We start from the raw sequence: 20,640 nt of genomic DNA on the forward strand, positions 1-20,640 counted from the left end.
ATGAATGGTTTTTAAGAAATATTTCCTATGTGGTAATTTAAACAAATGAGATGGCAAGTCTGTAGTGACCAAAGGCAGCTAACACATTTAATATTTTATTTGTGCCATAAAGCAGGGTATAATAATAGCAGCTGTATGCAGATATCACTTTAATTAAAGAATGAGATCCTCAGTCTGTGAAATATGAAGGTGCAGATACAACCTACCACTTTTTCTCCATCAGGCACTGGCAACACTAATGTGTCAAAATATTTTCGCAAAAACAGCAAAGGCTTTTATAGCATTATCACAGAGCTTTCTAATTTCATGCGTTTCAAGAGAATACAATTTTCATGCAATAAACTATGCAGATACTCACATATTCTTACATTAGACAATCCTAGCCTGCAGGGAACTCATGCCTTTTAGTGATGTTAACTTATAAATGATGGTTTTGAATCACTATCTTAAAACTGGAAAATTATGTATTAGTGCCTGACAGAGCACTTTCTGCTAACTGGATGAAATGCGAGTCCCTTCAAGGAAAGACATTTCACAAAAAATGTTATTTTAGTTTCAGTTGTGGTGGTTTTCCATTTATACCTGTAGTAAGTGATAGTGTGTTACAGTAATATGAAGTGAAACACTTAAATTAGAGTTGAGAACCTAAACAGTCTATTAAATCTAGGTTTGGGAAAGTTTGCCTGCTTCCTCATTTTTCTACAGCTCTCTTTTTTAAGTTGCCCCATTTTGCTTTGTTTTAGATCAGGATTCACAACAAAGCTCACAGCACAGGAGGAGAACACTGAAAAATAGAAGTGAATTCACAGCTGATGAGATCGTAAGACTAAAAGTCTTAAAAGACCATAAGAAAAGGTTTAAGATTCTGTTCAAACTGTGAATAAACTATTTTGTTGAAAACACTTTGGAACTATAAAAACATTTCTTAGCATGAAATAAAAAATGTTTTAAAGGTTTCAAGTGATCATAAATTAACAAAACATCTGCCTAACTTGCCATAAAACCCCTTCTCCCCAAATGATAAAGTTTGCTATGCAGTATTTAGTGTCCCTTAAATTAGAGAAAATAGGCCAGTATGGTAGTAGAAGTGATAGCCATATTAATAAAAAAAGAAGTATCATCATCAGTCTGAAGCAAGCACTTGCAATCAGTTATCAAACAGTAAGATCTGAAAGCTCTCAGTGTTCTCTGAAATTGGGAAAGAAATAATTGGGGTTCTTCATTTGCAAAAGCTCCCTCTCATTTTAAGTGCTGTCTGTAGCTATTACCTGAGATAAAAAGGTAACCTTTGGCTTCACTTTAGTAGATGAAAGTTATAAAATTTCTCCCTTCCTTACTGGGAGCAGCACTTGTAAAAATTAAAAACCCCTTTTATCCTGCTGCTCTAAATTGAACACCTCTTTTAGCAGACATTTTAAAATACACACAATTCTACTGTACTTTTTTGACTATTTCAGTTGTCACTGCAAACTGGGATGCCATCTATGCAACAGAACACAAGATTTTTCCAATAAAAACATCAATCCAAACTAAAATATGTCAACTTCTATGAAAAAGAAGTATGAACTTCTATGAAACTGTAGACAGTAATGGAGTAGAAATAATTTCAGTAACAATTCAAGGTAACTCTACAGTGAAATCCTACCTTATAGTGATGGTGAAAATCTCTGCATCTTCTCAAGAAACTTCCATAACTAATCAATGTGTTGAAAAAATACTATTTAAAACTTACTGATTCTTTTTTTAGTATAGCAAGAAAGTTTCATTACAACCAGTGACTTTATTCAGTGTCATCATGTATAAAACAAATAGTTATATGAAAAGGAGGCCTACCATGTGCTGCATACTTGCTTCAGTCCAGCACAAAAACCAATGAAATGGAAACTCTGGAACTGCTTATGCCCAATGACTTCATCTAACATTTAGATGGATATACATAATTCAAAACATAAATGCATATTATGCTCTTTGTATTCATCCCATCTTATTTTTGAGTATTTTATTGAGATTCCCAGTTTAGGAGCTTAGTCTTTGTGGATTAAGAAGAAAATTAAGGAGGACAGCCATCCAGAGAGAGAGACAGAATTGGTCTGAACAGTGCTCAGAGATGCATTAATTTCTAATTTAGACCCCCATAAAATAATGACACTCCAAATGGATTAAATGAAAAGTCTTGATACAGCCCTAATTCTGAGAGCAGGAAAGAGAAGAGGAGTAAGTGTCCCCAAATATCTTTTGTTAAATGCCCAAAACTGAGTGGGGTAAACCTGATGAGAATCTATCACTGGCTGTATTTACCAGGAATGAGAAAAAAGCATGCTCACAGACAACAGAAAAAAGCCATAGCTGCTGATCTGTCCAGAGCCTTTCTGGCTAAAATACAGTGAACAAAAGGGCAGCTCCAGCCACCCCTGCAAGATTCCAACGCAGTTCAAACACAGTAATGATAATTACTATCAAATTATCATGAAGGGTGTGGGAAATTAATCTTGTTTCTCTATGACTTTATACTCAAGCCACCAGAATATCCAGACTGCAGAATCAGCTATCCTTTATATTGTTCCTTTTTTTGGGTGTTTTTAAGTCTGCTGTTTCTCAAGTTTCTTAGTACTCAGCTGTTCTGCTTCACATACCCTAAACTTACATTTCTGCAGCTGTGCTGTCTTTTAAGATATCACATTTCCCATAGAATTGAGGTCAGAAGTTTATTATGTGTTCCAACACTGCTGTAGTTACTGGAATCATTAATTTCTGTCTTTTTGTTTAATATCTGGTAGATGATAGAAGAACTTAAAATTATCATTTCAGCATTGGTAGGTAAAATATTACACAACCTCTGTGTTTAACTGTTTCTGACTGCCAGAAATTTTCTACAGTGGTAGAAATCCATTTTTTCTGGCTGATTCTTTAAAAAATGAAATGTAAAGAAATCAAGATCAATTTCTATAACTTATCTTACATCATGCATACTACTTAATACTTTTGGTTTTAGTAAAAAGCAGATTTGCAGTGTGACAGGACAGCATGAAAATCCCAGAGGCCAATGGAATTCCTTTGGTTTAAAATCCTCCTGTCAAATGCAATTGAATGGGTTTGAACACTGTAAACTGAATACTTTGTAATTCACTGCTCATACACGGTTCTTTACAAGGTCTTATAAGAAGCTAATACACAAATTATATTAATTACAAAGCCAAATACCACCATTAAATTGCTCTGTTTTGAATGTCTGCATGTTTGCTCCCCAGGAACAAATACTGCAGTGTACGCAATCCATTTTCATTACCGTTAGTCTTGTTGTTTTGAGACAGAGCAAGAAAAGCATATTACTTAAGGAGAGCATTTTCAGTAGTGTCTAAATCCTATTGATTTTCAATAAGAAAGCCCCACTGTATATCCTTCCTCTGTTACAGCCTTCAGCTACTGCAAAGACACTGGTTGCTAAAACCTGCAGTGACTGAAATAAAACACCTACTGTTTACTACTAAATGCTATGCGAAGCCAAACACTAAAATCGTGTATCTGACAAGAGGCATACAAAAGACAATCTCCTGAGCACGTGAAGGAAAGGAAGATCCTGCAGTGATCACAGTTGGCAATTACCTTCAAGACACAGACTATAGACATGAGCAAATATGATCAATCAGGTGTGGCAAACTGATGAATGCACAGCTTTAAATATCTACACTGCTGCAGTTCTGCCTGAAACCTTGGTCTTCTATTACGCAACTAATTTGTGTCTTTGTTTACCTCTTTTCCCAAAACCTCAAGTTAAAGAGTTTTCATGGCCTTTTACCACATACGATGCTAGGACAGCTTTTCTGTAAAGCAGCAGGAGCAACTGCACGGGGATCTGCATTCAAAAGGGACCGCTTGGCAGCACACTACCATGACCTTTCCCGTGCCATATGCCTAAAGCCATTCATTGCTACACAATGCATATTTAACTTCGTATGTTCAAAACAGATTTGCAAAATTAACCTGTGTCTCTTATATGGTGGTTGCTAGATAGATAAATTAACATCCATTTCAAAAAAAATCTAACCTCTGTGGACTCATAGCTTGTAAAAGCCCTCATCCTGAATAACTCAGATGAAATTAAAAGAATATTTATATTAAAAACTTTGCAAATTTCCTTCTTTATCTCCTTCAGGTGCTGAAAGATAGGATCTACTACACATACACAGGCAAGCTAGTGATCTCTGAGTTTACAGGATATTATGGAAGCCAAGACTTGCTTTCATGTGGTAAATTCTCAACACAGTGAGGAATGAACTCAGTATATACTGACATATACTGACAGACAGCAAAAGAAGCAACTGAAAAGATATCTGCTACTCCAAGTTTAATATGGAACAGCCTTCTGGTCTAAAAACCAGATTCATTTTCTTTATTCACTTTGTGAATAGGAAGGAAGGAATGGTGTGGGAACTACCACGCTGATTTTCAGGTCCTACTCCAGACACCAAAACATCCCAATTTCACTCTAGGTAAGAAACACTGTGTAGATGAATACTAAGTTGTCCTTGCACTGTATAGTAATGGTGTGAAAGAGCAGTTCACAGATAAATCACCTGAAATATGAGTAGATAAGCATCACACCAGTACCTAGCACTGAAAATTACAGCCAAGATTCACAGGTTTTATTCTCATTTTCTGCCATGAAAATTTGATGCCTCTCAACAAATAGTTTATTTTTCATGTAAGATTTTGGAAGATTCAAAGGCAAACTGGTACAAATGTTGTAATTAGTATTGATAAGATTTCCAATCAATCTATAACCTATTTTCTTTATTCTGCTTTTTTCATCTGTGTAATATAGAAAGCATACAAGGGTATTCTTCCTTACTGCCTAAACTGTAAAGATTAAAAAAACATCTTTTGCAGAGAACTAGCCCATCAATGTTTTTTTCATTCAAGTTTCCAGTCAACTTATTTCTATAATACTGGTGAAAATTTTTAAAAGATATTCAGCTTAACAATAAAATTCAATATTTATAGCACATATCTGCAGTAAACTTCATGTAAGAATATAGCTACAAAATTATGTTTGTAGCACTAAGCAGTTAATATGCTTTAGTTTGTCATAACGGGCACTTTTTTAGTATCCACTCTTTTATGAAAATAAATGTAATAATAAATAGTTTCAGGTATACAATCAAAACAAACATGATGCAAAAATGTTATTAGATAATGATTGCCTCTCTTGTCCATTTCCAAAATACAGCAAAAATTTGGTCATGGTGAATGATTTTTACTGTTTCATCACGACCTGAAAGGATACGTTAATTTTAGTTTCTTTAGCCTTAGGTTACTCAAAATGGCTACCACATCACACACTTAGTTTAATTCCAAAGCTTTAAAACACTGCTGCCTGCACTACTACTCTGAGTTCATACACATACAAACTATCATTAGAGATGCTTTTCTATTAGAAAGTCAATTCAGCATTGTAATTGATCACAGGAGCCCAGACTTTTGAGGGTTTACCCTCAGATGCATGTTTAAATACATCTTAATGTTCACCAAGAGCAGAGGATGATGAATACACTGCTGTGTCAAACAACCATCATATACACAGAACAGGTATAGTGCAATATTGAAAATGGTGCAATTATTTTTGCTTAGTATAAATGGATAATCTCAACAATTCCACGTGTATTAGAAACAAATACACTCTCTTACTGGTATAAAAAACTATGTAGAAGCATACTGTAATATTCACATGAGATGAGACATAAGGGAAACCACTGAAAAAGCTACAAGTTATTCACTGTAGATAAAACAGGTAGAATAATCCATGTGCATGGCATATATTGAGACATGCAAATTTCTTCATTTCATGTATATACCATTAATTAAAGACTTGCTTATGAAATAATTATTATGGATCCAAAATTCTACTGCTGTTGATTGTATTTGCATCTACTGTGAAAATACACATTTTCTTTGCCCAGAAATTAGCTATGAAGAGAAATACGGTAGCCAGAGGGAAATTTCAGGCAGAAAAAAACAATAAAATGAAAAATTTTAAAATTAACACTTCTGCAAATAAAAGCTATTTGCAAAAGGAAAGCTGAAAACATAACATTCACGATTTTCACTAATGCTTCTAGAAAGGAATTCGGTTTTTTTTCTGTAACCAGAAGGTTCTGCTGGAAGTGATAAAGTTGATTTAGATTAGTGAAGATTTCATGCTAGACTTCCATGTAATTTTGTTGAAGGATAAAATAAAATTCTCCAACGTATCTGGGTAAGTTAGTATTTTTGTCTTCTTGTTCCAAAGATAACTGTAGAAGAAACCATCAACATGAAAATAGAAAGGATACACTGGATAATCATAAAGCCTTCTGAAAACAGGGAGAATTCAGAAGCTCTATATTCAACAGCACCTTAAATGAAAGTCAGTCTCAGTAGAGGAACTTCAGAGAAGTGTATGTGCTGCCAATGTAAAGCACAATATCTCTGCATCTTGCACTTCTTGAGGAGGTACCGAGTCATCTCTACAGTAAACATCAAATGAAACAAACCACAACTCCTTGAATTCCTTTATATTTCAGGAAGAGATGTACAACCATGAAGTTCTACCTGGCTAAATTAACTGCATTTTAGTATTTGACAGATCAACCACTTAACACATCAACAGTCAGATGCCATTTGAAGCTACAAGAGAGGTTAAGCATCAAGCTTAAAATGGATGTCTTCTCATTTTCATGTTTACCTTTAGGTCCTTTGAACAACTTGATCTCTACCACGGTCTCCAGAATAGGTCTCCTTCGACGAACATACAATCGTACTATGGATCCGGCCTCTTTTAGGGCCTCCACGGCTTTGCTGTGTGAGACTTCTGACACGTCGACCTCATTCACTCGCAAGATGCAATCATTGACCCTGCAAGAAAATAAAAAACAACAAAAAATAGAAACTAATTGCTTCAGCTGTTATTTCTGATCAAACCAAGTTTTGTCTATACTGCTGTGAAATGAAGAATACTTCATTGGGAAGTCTCCTAGACGACAAACTTAATACAGTATGCTTCATCAGCAATGAGACAGAAACAGAACACCTAGTTCCTCCAAACAATGTACTCGATTCAAACTAAAGTCTACCTGATCATCCACACCTACCATCCTCCTTCATAAACTGGGGATAGATCCACTAGAGTGATAGAAATGAGTAATAAACAACTTGTCAATTAAAACACTTTTTACTAAACAATATAATTGAGTTTCAACGTTCATGCTGCATGTTATTAATACAGTTGCTCTTAAGAAAATCAGTTGATTTAATACAGAGATCACTAATTGTACAAATACCTCCTTAAATATCTCATATTTCTTCATCACAGCCAAAGAATTCTAAGTTGTCAAACTAAAAATGCTGTCCTGCAAAAAGCAGACAACTTAAAAGAGAATGTTTCATGCTAAATAATCTGAGTAAATATCATTCTTTACATTTTCACCACTGACTCCAAGATCTGCTGTGTCATTATAGTATCTATTGTTTCACAGAATAATAACAAAATTCCCTCATTTACTTTGGGCATTTCCTACATTATCTGAGGATGAACTAATATATTTACCCTCAAAATGTCCTGGTTAGATGGAGTAGTATTCTCCTTATCTGACAGATCTGTCCAAGTTTGAAAGGAAATCTACACCTGGAGAGCACTAAAATCCATCTCCAAAGCAGCTTGCTAATGAGTTAACTCCAGGGCCATCCTTTCTTTGTACATGAGGGTAAGCGAGAAGAGCAAATTCCAAAGAACTAGATGAATTGACACTCTATTGTTCCTATGAAGTACATTTATTATGAAATCCCTCTAAGTATTTTGGGTACAGAAGAAAAAGGCATATGTAAATGAATGTGTTCTTCTACATGTCTGAAAGGACAATCAGCGGAGAAAATATGGGTTGCTAAAAATATTCCCATTTCCGCTATGTTTCTATACATAGAGATCAACTATCAAATGTCAGTCTTTACAGCAAAAGAACACTTGAGCTGGATATTGCTCAGGAGTATTTGCACATGAACTGAGAATGAAGCTTTACCACTGTCTGAACTCTGAGAATTTAGGATGGATTTCTGTTATGTCTTTGTGTTGTTTTTGTTTAAAAACAAAACAAAACAACAAAAAGACTGCAACTATTTGAAACAGAATACTTTCTGTGTTATCAGCCTTTTGGAAGAACATTTACAGTGGAAAATAGCAGCCTTTATCTGACAATGGGTCAAATTTGGAAAGGACACAAGATTGATACTTCCCTGCTGATAAAAAATACAGTATTGCAAAGTTTCCAGTTCTCATTCAATGGTTGAGCTTGCTCGTTTCCTTCAATGCCAGAAATATTATTTTCCAAATGTTATTTGTGTGGTTTGGCTTTCAAAGTAATAAGTGCTCTAATATAAATTCCTTTATTCTGTGGTGGGTTGACCCCAGCTGGCTGCCAGGTGCCCACCAAAGCCACCCTCTCACTCCCCTCCTTAGCTGAACAGAGGAGAAAAATTGTAGCAAAAGGCTCATGGGTCAAGATAAGGACAGGGAGAGATCACTCAGCAATTGCCATCACAGCCAAAACAGACTTGACCCAGGGAAATCAGCTTAATTTATTACCAATCAAATCAGAGTTGGAAAATTAAAACCAAATCTTAAAACACCTTTTCACCACCTCTCCCTTCTTCTCAGGCTTAACTTCACTCTCAATTTCTCTACCTCCTCTCTGCCAGCAGTACAGGGGGACAGGGAATGGGGGTTGTGGTCAGTTCATCAGACACCGTCTCCACTGCTCCTTCTTACTCAGGGGGAGGACTCCTCACACACTTCTCCTGTTCCAGCGTGGGGTCCCTCCCACAGCAGACAGTCCTTCATGAACTTCTCCAACGTGAGTCCTTCCCAGGGGCTGCAGCTCTTCACGAACTGCTCCAGCGTGGGTCCCCCACAGGGTCACAAGTCCTGCCAGCAAACCTGCTCCAGCGTGGGCTCCTCTCTCCACGGGGCCACAGGTCCTGCCAGCAGCCTGCTCCAGCGTGGGCTCCCCACGGGGTCACAGCCTCCCTCGGGCATCCCCTGCTGCAGCGTGGGCTCCTCCCCGGGCTGCAGGTGGGTCTCTGCTCCCCCGTGGAGCTCCATGGGTGCCGGGCACAGCTGCCTCCCCATGGGCTGCCCCACGGCCTGCAGGGGAACCTCTGCTCTGGGCCTGGAGCACCTCCTGCCCCTCCTCCTGCACTGACCTGGGGGGCTGCAGGGTTGTTCCTCTCACATATTCTCACTCCTCTCCCCAGCTACAGCTGTGCAGGTTTTTTATCCCAGAGGTGCTACCACCATCACTGATGGTCTCAGCCTTGGCCAGCGGTTGGTCCATCTTGGAGCCGGTGGCATTGGCTCCATCGGACATGGGGGAAGCTTTTAGCAGCTTCTCACAGGAGCCAGCCCTGTAGCCCCCTGCTGCCAAAACCTTGCCACACAAACCCCAAACATCTTTTAAATAAATCATGAATACATCCTGCTAGTGCTTCTCACTCAGAAAGACAGTAATTATTGTCTAAGCTGCTACACTTTCTATTAATATTACTACGTATCTGATTGTCAAGTTTATGACTCTTACCGTTGTTATACCTGAAAGACAATTGGCTGTACTGAAAGGGAATGAAAGGGCTCAAAACACAAATGAATTTCTAACAGTTATTAAGACTAAGCTGTGAGATGATGTATGAAAGCTTTGCCTGTGCTTTGCTTCATTTGTTTCAAGGCTTTCCTTGTGCTTTGCTTCATTTGTTTCTCAAGGATTCCTGATTTCTCAGCTGTTTCCTGAGGTGTCTTTGTTTAAGTAAGATTGAACACTCGTTAGGCTCCCTACGTAAATCACTGATGGCAGACTCAAGGCCTTCAGTGAACACTTGGGCAACCCCTAGGATGAGGTAAGGGGGGCTCTGACAAAGAGACACAGAGACACTATTGCAGGGAAATCGATTTTGCTGACTTAGGAGGGAGACACCTGGACTTTACTTCACAGCTCATGATCTGGAAAGAGGGTCATCTAGTGAACACTGTGAAGAAGACTACTTACTTCTTCCCTCGACCAACAAAGACCCTCACCCTATTTTCACTATGCGTGCTCTTATCATGAAAATGAATTCTGGGAGCTCATTGTCATAAGACACCCCTTTCTCGGAAATCTAATGAATATGTATGATCTGTGTGTATGTAAACTGATGTCCCTTGCTAATTCTGGGGAGCCCTTATGGTGGAGAATCCCCAGGGCGACCCCAGTGCTGCCAATAACAGAATAACTGCTTAACAGTTCTATTGGATTCTGACTGTTAATTTCTTTGTTTCAGTACCATGCTTAAAGAACAAACTATAGGATCCTAACTATTGGATGAAGATGAAAAGGTGCAAAAGGATTATAAAAACACTAAAATTAAGGATTATATTTCTTTTGTTTTCATATACTCTTGCCCTGCATTGATAAATATTGATATTACTAGATAACCCTATCTACCTAAAACCTCTCATAAAGGCTCTAGTGATGTCATCTTTTAAGTGAAAAAGCATGTCTTTTGGAGAAAGTCAATAAACGACATGGAATTAACTCAAAAATATCAGTAAGCAACAAATCTCCATTTACTGAAAAAGCAAGACCCTTTGGAAAAGGACATTTACATTGCAACAGAAATTTCACCTGAGCATCTAAAATTTGGCCTTGTAGTTGTCTACTTCTTCAAAACATTAAAACTATCTTTAAAGAAACAGAGAGAGTAATACTGCTAGTGTAGGATGAATGTAAGAGTGACAGAATACAAAGCTGAACCAGTGACAGAAATACTTTATACAAACTATGTTGTTTATATCCAAATACAAACTTTGTCAGTGTAAAAGTAGCAGGACAATTACCCTATCCAGTGTGCTACGACAAACACATCCAGTGCTAGATATCCAGCTAGATAACCCTTCCCAATCTGTAGGCTTTTTTTCTCCGTCACGAAGAAAGAGATGAGGGTTTTAGTTTTCATAAATAAAAGAAATACAATATTGAGGAACGTACATGCACATGCATAAAAGCATGAACACGCATAAAAGCATGCACATATATATGTGCCTACAGAGTTCTGCAGACTTTTAACACATTTTTTTAAAGGGCATGCTGACCCAGTACTAGATCAACAGAACATAATGACCTTAGAGGTCTATAAGTATTCTTTGAGAATATTCTAAAACAGCAGTTCCATGGTGCAATGAAATAAATGACATAAACTGGTGCGATGATTCTAACCTTAACCATAACGGCTAAATCATTCTTTTATCATCAGTAATCTAGAAACTACCGAATATATTTTAAATTTAGAAACATAGATAAAAAAAAAATAAATCATTATTCATTAAAAAATAAGATCATTTCAGAGAAGAGAATAAAACAAGAAAGCTGAAGCAACATCTCAACACACAGACTGGGGTGTCATATTTTTCTCCTTAAGTCCATGCAGGAGGCCCAATACCTGGCATAGCTGTTATTATCTAGACAGAAGTTTGTGACAGTGGGCTGAGACACTTCTTCCTTTTATTTAAACTTTTTACAGTACAGTTCTTACTCTTTAAGAACTCTGCTCTTTTAGTGACCTATAAATGCTGCAATAATACAAATCTAAAATAATGATAGCAAAAAAAGGTCAGTAAATCCAGTTTAAGAAAATTCTTTCAGATGGTCAAGGGTACCACTTAGGGGCAAATTTTTGCCCTTGTAAACAGCTCTCCAGTGTATTTTCCTGGCTTTATTGAGATATTCATATGACAACTATATGGCAAAGGTTTATTCCAGCTGATACACGGATTCCTTTACCCCATTTATCTCCAAATCTTCCTAAGGCCTGTCGATGGGTATACACTATATTGCAGAAGTTAGTTTCAGGCACAGTTTTAGACCTGTGCCAAGAAGATCTGCCTCATAATCCAAGATTATGAAAACACACCAACACCTACAGTAATTCAACACAAAAAAATCCAGGCAGGAGGAAAATTGTTCCAAAACGCCTTTCTTTGTTTCCACAACAAGATACTATAAATACACTTTTAAAAATATTAAACCATTTCTTTAATAGTCTCAGCACTTTAAATTATTACCAGTCTACTTGTAAACCTTAACACCATGTACTTCTTTGAGTAATGTCTATTCATATAGTTGTTTCTTAAAAATGAAAAAAAAAAAAAAAAAAGTAAAAATTTCTAATGAATTGTAAAAAGTTCTAATGAGAGAGAAAGCAGAAAAAGAAGTATTCGAAGCTATGGCTAATGACTTTTGCAACAATTAAGAAACTAGAGGAAATCTATTTTCTCTAATTCTATATAAAAAGAACTCTTAAAAATTATTCCTAAAATGTAGAACTTTATCTGCTAAGATTTAACAATATAATCTCAGCATCTGCTGATGGTACAGGTTCACAGAGTTCTTAATTAAATTGACTTGTGTTTCAGTGAAAAGCAACATGTGATTAGAAGTATTCTGGAGTGCTAAATGTGCTGTGCTTAAAAAAAAAAAAAAAAAGAAAAAGTAAGAAAAAAATGTTCTAACCATATTTTAAATGAACATAAACCTAAAGCAATCTCCATGCTATTGTTTCCTTGGAAAAAGAGGGACTTCATACCTCAGTTCAGCATAGTGATTAATTTTTGAGGTATAAGTAATTCTACTTCTATTTTAGCCAAAATACTCAAATGGGGATTTAGCATTATGCATGTACTTAAATTTATTCCAGTCTGTAGACTCACCCATGCAGGTTATGGCTGAGTTAAAATGAGTTAAGCAGTTCTTCTCATGGCACACCGGCTCAGTGAAATAGTTTAACAAAATAGATATATTCTACAAGACTTTTGTAGACTTTTTTGTATTCAGATATGAAGGACCCTGAATCATAAAATATATAATACATGTTATAATCATGCCAGGACAGTTACCGATACAAGAAATATGAGAGATTTTACTGTTAAGGAAGAAGGTCAGGCACAGAGGTTTATCAATGTTTATCGCTATCTTCAAAGCAAATCAGGGCTTGGAGTAAGGAAAAATACTATTCTTTTAAGGGTTTACTCCAAGTTCGTTCTAAACCTGACGACCTTCATCTGAGTTTCATGTTTAGTGCAGACATCCTTGAAAAGATGATAATTGCTTCAGTCAAGTCATAAGTAAACAAGACAAGTACAATCCTTAGGCACTTATTAGAAATATAGTAGGCGACAACTGGTAACGTTCATTCTTTTCACTTGTTCTGTGCAATATGGTGCCCTGTCGAGAAACTCAAAGCAGCCTAGTACTGCAGCAAAGAGCCTCAGAAGACTAAATGGTCCTGCCAAGACACATTAGCCAACTTGCAGCTCCATAAAAGAACTAGTTGGAACCAACTGTGGACTCAAGAACAAGGGAATGATCTGTGCTCCATGGGACAACATCATAACACTAAAAGCTGCAGGAATCCAGAGGTTTTAGTTATCACCCAGACACCTCCAGACTAACTAGCAGTCTATTAATAGGACACCCCTGCTTCTCACAAATACAGTTACCGTCCTTTCTGTTGCAGAACGGTCAACAGTAATAGATTATTTCTAAGCAAATCTAACATTTTTTAGCTGCCCTCTCAGAAAATCTTAAATTGATACGGAGTTTGTTCTTTAGTCAAAGTTTAGAAATCAAGGTTAAAATACTGTTATTAAGGGAGAATCAGTGCAAAGCTATGGAACATATCAGGTAGATACACATCTTCGTATATCAGTATGAGACTATCAGGTAAACAGCAAAAATAAGAGAGAGAAACACTAAACTTTCACTTTGTTTCTTTGCTCCTGCTTTGTCTAACCTTTTAGGGTTGATGCTTTCTTTCTTCCAGTAGTTACAAGAACACAGCACTTTAGGCAGGAACACAAGATCACAGGTTACGAGCTGATTATTATCCTTTCTTTGAGAGATCTGTGAATAATAATATAAATATATTATCTGACCCTAAGAGAATCAGTCTAGTCCATTAGTTGGGAAGACTGACTCTCTCTCCCCTACTTTTTTTTTTTTTAATTCTATATGCACCTTTCCTATCCCATAGTAAGTCAAATTTACAGCATATAGGGGTACAAAATGTAATTATTGGTACTGGTCCATATAATTTCTTTCCAAGAGGAATAAATTATTATTTTTTTAAATGTCAACTAAGAATTCAGAAAAAAGGATCTCAAATTTACTACAGCAGTCTTCAGATCGGTCTTTCCAATTACAGAACACAGAGCTAAAACTAAATGCCAATGATATGTATGTACCATAGGGCATACTGTTTCCTTAGGTATAATGATCCTTAGACACATGATCCAATTTCTGTAGCAAATTCACATATACCCTCGGGCCTCTTTCTGACATTGTAAAGCAGTATAAAACTACTGCTATGTCTATTTTAAAAATAAAGAGACAAAACTTAGCAGTAGAAGAAAATTTCTGGCTATTCCTGGAAGCTAGAGAGGATCTAGTGCTTATGAAAATATCTGATGAAGGCATTAGCCAATCCTAAATCAAATTTGACACTTAAGTGCTTTATGAAACAAGTATCTCATAGAATGGTTACTGACTGAAAATACTACTTGGTAAAAGTTATGATGAGGGAAATAATTTATGAATGACACAGCAGAATTTTAGCTGAACTTAATAAAATCCTGAAATCCTAGGAGTGATTCTGATTTAAATATATATGCAAATATTGGTGCAATAAAATGGTAACCCAACTGTATTTAACATGAAGGCACTATTTTAAATATCAAATCTAACCTATATTTCTATCAAGAGCAGAAGTGTCTTTGGTTTTGAGGAAAGTAAATAAGGATTAAAACGACAATGTTTCATTTCTGAGAGAAAATAAAATAATCCTTCAGTCCTCTGAATTCTGTAGCAAGTGGCATTAATCTATTACAATGAAATATATTGAAAAAAATATAATCTTTTCCCCAAAAATGCTGGTCTGGTGCCACCTCAAGTCTTCCTGTGCAACCTTCAATAGGTCACTTAACTTCTTTTTTTCATAATCTTCATACAGATTATTAAAACCCCACCTGATCCCACTTCCTTTGTTTCCTGTTTAAAGTCTAAATAAACTTTCCAGAGGAGACTCTACACCTTCTTGGCTCATCTCAACCAGGAACTAACCCTCAGTGCAGCCTCTAGGCATATTCAGCATAAATAATAGATAACCAACAAAAGCAGTTCCCTTCCTCTTCCTGGCCGCTTTTACCCTTGTAACAAGTTTTCAGAAGTGAGAGATGAAGAGCAAACACTTCCACCATGCACAGAAGTTGTGCTGCTTGTGTTTCTGTGTGTGTGCAAAGGCGGTAACTAAACTCTTGCACAGCATTCCTCTAAGTAAATACACCCAGACGGATGCTTTCTCCACCTGCACTGGCAAACCAGTTTCGGTGTGTTGGCTTTCGGGAGCCTGAAGGCTGGAGCACGGCTGAGCTAACAAGTCTTGCCAAAAAGCAGGGCGTGCTTGTTTAAGCCTATTGCCGTGCTTCTGCAGCCTCACAATTCATCCAAGCAACTGCAAAGATTTTCAGCTCAGAAACTGAAATAAAGAAATCGTACGAATGTTTTTAAGTATATGTGTAGATTTTACGAGAACATAATGGAAACCCAGCCTGTCCTTCACAGGCACACCACCAGCCTTCAGTGCACAGCTGCCAGCATGAGGTTTTGGAGGGTGACCTGAAATTGTGTTAGTTACCCCCACGGTTCACTGCTCACTCTAAATTTCTGCAGTGGTAAAAGCCACCTATCTTTCCAAGTGAGAGTCGATCTCTGGTGTGTTACTGCCTAAATGACAGGATGCAAAAGAAGCAGAGGAGCAGCAGGAAAGCCTGCACACGCAGACCCAGCTCACTCCCTCCGGATCGGCGCAGTGTCTCAATCACTTTTCTGATTCCCACATCCAGGACCCACTAGCACAAAGTCCTAATCCTTGTCCTCCAGAAAACTGCATGAGAATGCAAAAAGGACCAAGGAAATGCCTCCTTTGTATGCCAGGAGTCAAGTGATGGTTTAGGAGGTAAAAGGGCCTACCATAATACAGTCAGAAATTTCAGATCACATCCAGGAGGGCTTAAGGTCACACCAGTGTGACTTGCAGGTGTGATACCAGAGGACTTTGAGATTTATTTCACTTCAAGAACAGAGAGTGGAGCCCAAATTGTCAGGGAATAAGTCAGATTTCAGAAAATACTTCTGAATTTAAGAATATGTTATTGCCTGAAGTGCCTGTGTTTCCATATTTTGTTCATGACATGACCTTGCTGAGACCTGAGACACACCAGCACAGCTGCAAAACTGTCATAAGACATTTACATATATTGTCCTTCACTACTGCTTTAGTTATTCATGGATTTTTTTTAAACAACAGCCATCTTAATGAAATGTCAATGTATTAAAGGGTCTGTATAACAGTAATTGAATTTAAAGCACAGGTGACTGGTAACAATATCAGTAAAAATATTAGCGGAACAGCTCCTTATCATACACAGCATCTCTTTACTCCCCTCCCTGTTTCATTTATGATTCTAATTTCTATTTCTGAAGTTGCAAGTCAGAAACAGACAGAATACTGCACTATATAATTAGGAATGGAAAAGTCCCTGAAGCCTTTATACTGTTAGAAGAAAATATTTTTAGAAGCTTGAATATGTTCCTATTCACACAGATTCAACAGAGGACACATCAGCATTTGCCTTTTTTTTCCCCTCTCCCTTTTTTTAATTCTTAAAGGTCTTAAACCCAGCTGTAAGACTTCACTCCAGCCACAAACTTGGCTAAAAAGCAGTTTATCTGTTGTTTAAAATACTTTGAATCATTTCTGCATTCTAGCCTAGCTGAGAACTTCCTGGGGCAAGGCTGAGGCTCCTTCAGTTAACCCTTTCTGCCACATCGAACAGCTCCTTTTATCCTTTTAGGCAGTGCACCTTTCTCACAGGGTGTCTGTCTGTTTGGGAGTGTTTGTATGCACCTCTTGATTGAAAATACTCACCAAGCTAGTATCTAGAATCCAAGAGAGCCTGACTCCAAATTACATCAAATTGGCACACTGAAATCCCACACAGAGATATTCAAGCTAGCTCAGACACTGACAGAGTAGATCTAGCATGGAAATCCACCTGGATCAATATTTTCCATGTGTCTACACCCAATTACCACAGGTAAAAGGCCACATTAATGCAGCTCTGCAATCCTGAGCTCATTTAGCACTAGCTTGAGTTCCGGCACAACCTGCCATGCAGTGATTGATTTCAAGAGGGGGCCCATTAATGGCTACCAACAGGAATAAAAACAGAAAAGAGAAAATAACAGTCACAACCCTGTAGTGCAAAAACCTCTCCAATGGATTAAAATCAGAGACCCTGGCCCCTGGCAGCAAGATAGCTGCAGAGACACATGACTAGGCAGCAAGGCCAGATGGCCACCACCGAGGGTTGCACCGGAGCCCCGCACTGAACGTCACCCACCGCACACCTACCAGGGCTGCAGAAGCCAAGCCCTCTGCCCAGCGGAAACCCTGCTGCCCCTGCGGCTCGGAGGGTCACACGGCAGGGAAGATAGGAGCTAAAATGTGTGGAATAAGGTGTTTGCTCACCTAAAAATTACATGAAGTGATAATCCAGACTAGGGGACCCATCTAGCCTGCTGTTTCTTTCCAACAGTGGCCGCTACCAGATGGTAAAGGAAAAGTCTTAACACAGTATTTACCCAGAATACATTTTCAGCTGCTGACAACTCTGGACTTTCCTGAGTCAGAGATACTTCCCCCCCCCCCCCCCCCCCCATTTAATAACTCTGGATAGGTTTTTCTTCCACAATTTGTTTAACTGCCTTCAAAACCCACATAAATTTTTAAGATCCACAGTGTTCTCCGTCAATGAATTCCATGGCTTTACTAACAGTTATCTCCTTATGGATTCTTCAACCTGCTGCTTATTAGTTCCATCCAATGTCCCCGAATCCTTTTGTTAGAAGAGATAGCAAACATTGCTCCTGGTAATTCTGTTTGTTTCCTGTAGTTAGGAAACAGGACATAATCTCTGACATCTTCTGATTTTTCATCATAAGAAAAAAGTCCCTACCAGACAAACTCTTCAAGCCAAAGGCATACAGCTAAACTACTGGTAACACTAATTTAATTTCAGAGATGGAAACACCACCACCCAGCTTTCTATTTATTTGAGTGCCTCTTGGCTGTAAAACCTACAGATTTATAACTGAACTCTGACAAAAAATGCAGTTCAGGTCGAAGTTGTTTTTATTATGTTTTTTCTTGACAAAACCAACATTGTTTTATGCTGAATAAATTTTCCAGCCGAGCCAAAAATAAATTTAATTCTAATATGCTTTGACTTAAAATAAAATTGAATAAAAGGTTAGACAGTCAGGGAAACAAAAATCAAACCAACGGTCTGCTGTCTTATTATTCAATATAATCTCCTAGAAAAACACTTTAACTACCTCTGCTTCCATCACCGAAACTGTTGCACTTTGTATAATGTAACGCTCTTCTTAAATTGCAGTCAAAATTCCCCATTATTTAGGAACACATCCTCAATCACAAGACTAGAAATTCTGTCACTTGCTTTGACTTGATGAAATCTTGAAATACATTACAGATACTGTAACAACAGAAGCTAACGCAGGTGTATGCAAGATTGCTGCTGAGCAGTGCTCAGGACATCCATAGAGAGCAGACCCTGGTCCACAACTTCTACCTGACTCTCAAGACAGCACGCCCACTGCAAAGTTGCTCTGGCCCAATTAACATTTACTTGTCTCTGAGGAAGTGAAACAACTTTGTAAGGAAAGAATAAAATACATCCATTTCATAGCCCCTCCAGTTTAATGGTCTGATTACTCCTTTGGGAGATGGGCTCATGTTCCCCAGAGAGAGAAGATGGGGAATGCAGGTTTCCCTTCAGATCTGAGCTGAAAGGTGGTTTTGCCACTGCTTTCATGAATGAAGGAAGCCCCAATTTACTCCTTACCATTTGTCACTGAAAAGCAATTTGGACCTCATTTTATATGAAAAAACATGTTTGCTCAGCTTTAGCATAGCATTCTAAGGTCTTTTTAGACCTGAAATTTGTAGATAGCAAATTTTTATGCAGTGATGCAGCCAGCATTCCATTGAAAAATGCTCATAAGGCAAGGGAGACTTAAAAAATAGCTTATTTAAAGAATTACAAATCACATAAAGAAACTGTTAATTTAAATAAATTGCCACATACATTGAAAACTTTTAAAATTTACTACTGCCAAATGCACTAAGCATTTATATTTTAAATTACTGATTTTAAAAAAATGATAAGCAGCTAATCTGATTCAACTTTTAGCTGTAGGAGTAGATTTGTTAAAAAAAAATCAAAACTAATACTAATTTCAAAATCAATAACTTGACCTTATTGTTATTATTATTTGAAGTTTCATAAAAGCTGAAGTTTCATAAACTATATGAATGCTCACTGCATGGTATTGACTTGGTATTAAAATTTACTCATGCAACATGGTCAATAATATCCAGGAGCTAAAAACAGTGGTAAATTCCACATCAACTCCAAATATCATTTTCTACATTTTCACCTTAGGAAAAAAATAACACATACAGTTAAAACTTTTCACATATCTACTGGAACATTGAGCCAATACCATCACTACAAAAAAAGTGCCATTCTTTTTGTGTCCGATAAAATTCAGAGGTTAAGGATGCTTCCACAGACAAACCTAATGCAGAGCGAGGAGAGCAGCAAAACCCCACTTGGTGTAACGTCTCCCACAAGAGCTGCATCTCCTTACACACACCTTGAGAATGGGAAGTAGTCATTAGCTAATGGTAGCTCATCTCACAGGGTGTAGCTACCTGGGGTTGAGGGAGGAGTAGGTGACACCCATTCAATTTCCACACAGACAGACTCAAGCATAAACTTTTAGAAAAGTCTAAGTACATCTACAACAGGAACTTTTTTTTTTTTTTCCCCCTTCATCCTTTCTCCTTCTGAAAGCAGAATGATACCTTGTCACTGTGTAATGCTTTTGGAGGTGCAGCTGTTCTAAATAATTTATAATGAAATGATCCTGTGACACCAAGTCTTCAGTTACTGCTTGGCCTGCCTAACTCAAGGCACATTAACTCTTTGGCTAGGTAAGCCACGCCTATAGTAATTTTGTGCAGAGTTTATTATCCGTCGCTTCACACATTACTCCTTTTAAAATGCCCCCTGAGTAAGACAGCCTCCTCAACCCCGGTGTAAGTCACGTCTTCTCCAAGCAGAGTTTGGGCCCGTGGGACACCACCGTCTGCCGAGGCAAAGCTGCTCGGATGGGGATGAGCCCTGCCCTTTGCCGGACACACCAGTATGAAAGGCAAATCAAACCAATTCTCCACCCCTGAAAGACCATTTTGTACTGATCGGACCTGAGATTCCCACCTTAGCTTACTGGAAGCCAAGTACGGCTTTGCCAAGAACAGATCTGAAACGGTGCGGAACAGAGGCAGGCGTGAGGAGACGGAGGCGCGGGGCTCCGCCAGACGAAGCCGGCAGCCCCCGGCCAAAGGCCCCCCTAGGCGGCGGCCGCCCGCCCGCCGAGCCCG

At 38.0% G+C, this 20,640-nt stretch overlaps 1 protein-coding gene across 24 annotated transcripts in view; it reads right to left on the reverse strand.

The window, feature by feature from the left end:
- The window catches only part of DLG2 (discs large MAGUK scaffold protein 2), a 1,037,827-nt gene that overhangs the window by 325,318 nt on the left and 691,869 nt on the right, over positions 1-20,640 (reverse strand). For all 24 annotated transcript variants that reach the window (XM_074917829.1, XM_074917850.1, XM_074917842.1 and 21 more), the window contains one exon: positions 6,722-6,891. In XM_074917829.1, coding sequence (XP_074773930.1) covers positions 6,722-6,891 — 170 coding nt within the window. The remainder of the gene's footprint in view (positions 1-6,721; positions 6,892-20,640) is intronic.

Source organism: Athene noctua, chromosome 1 (assembly GCF_965140245.1).
Source record: "Athene noctua chromosome 1, bAthNoc1.hap1.1, whole genome shotgun sequence".
Classification (NCBI taxonomy): domain Eukaryota; kingdom Metazoa; phylum Chordata; class Aves; order Strigiformes; family Strigidae; genus Athene; species Athene noctua.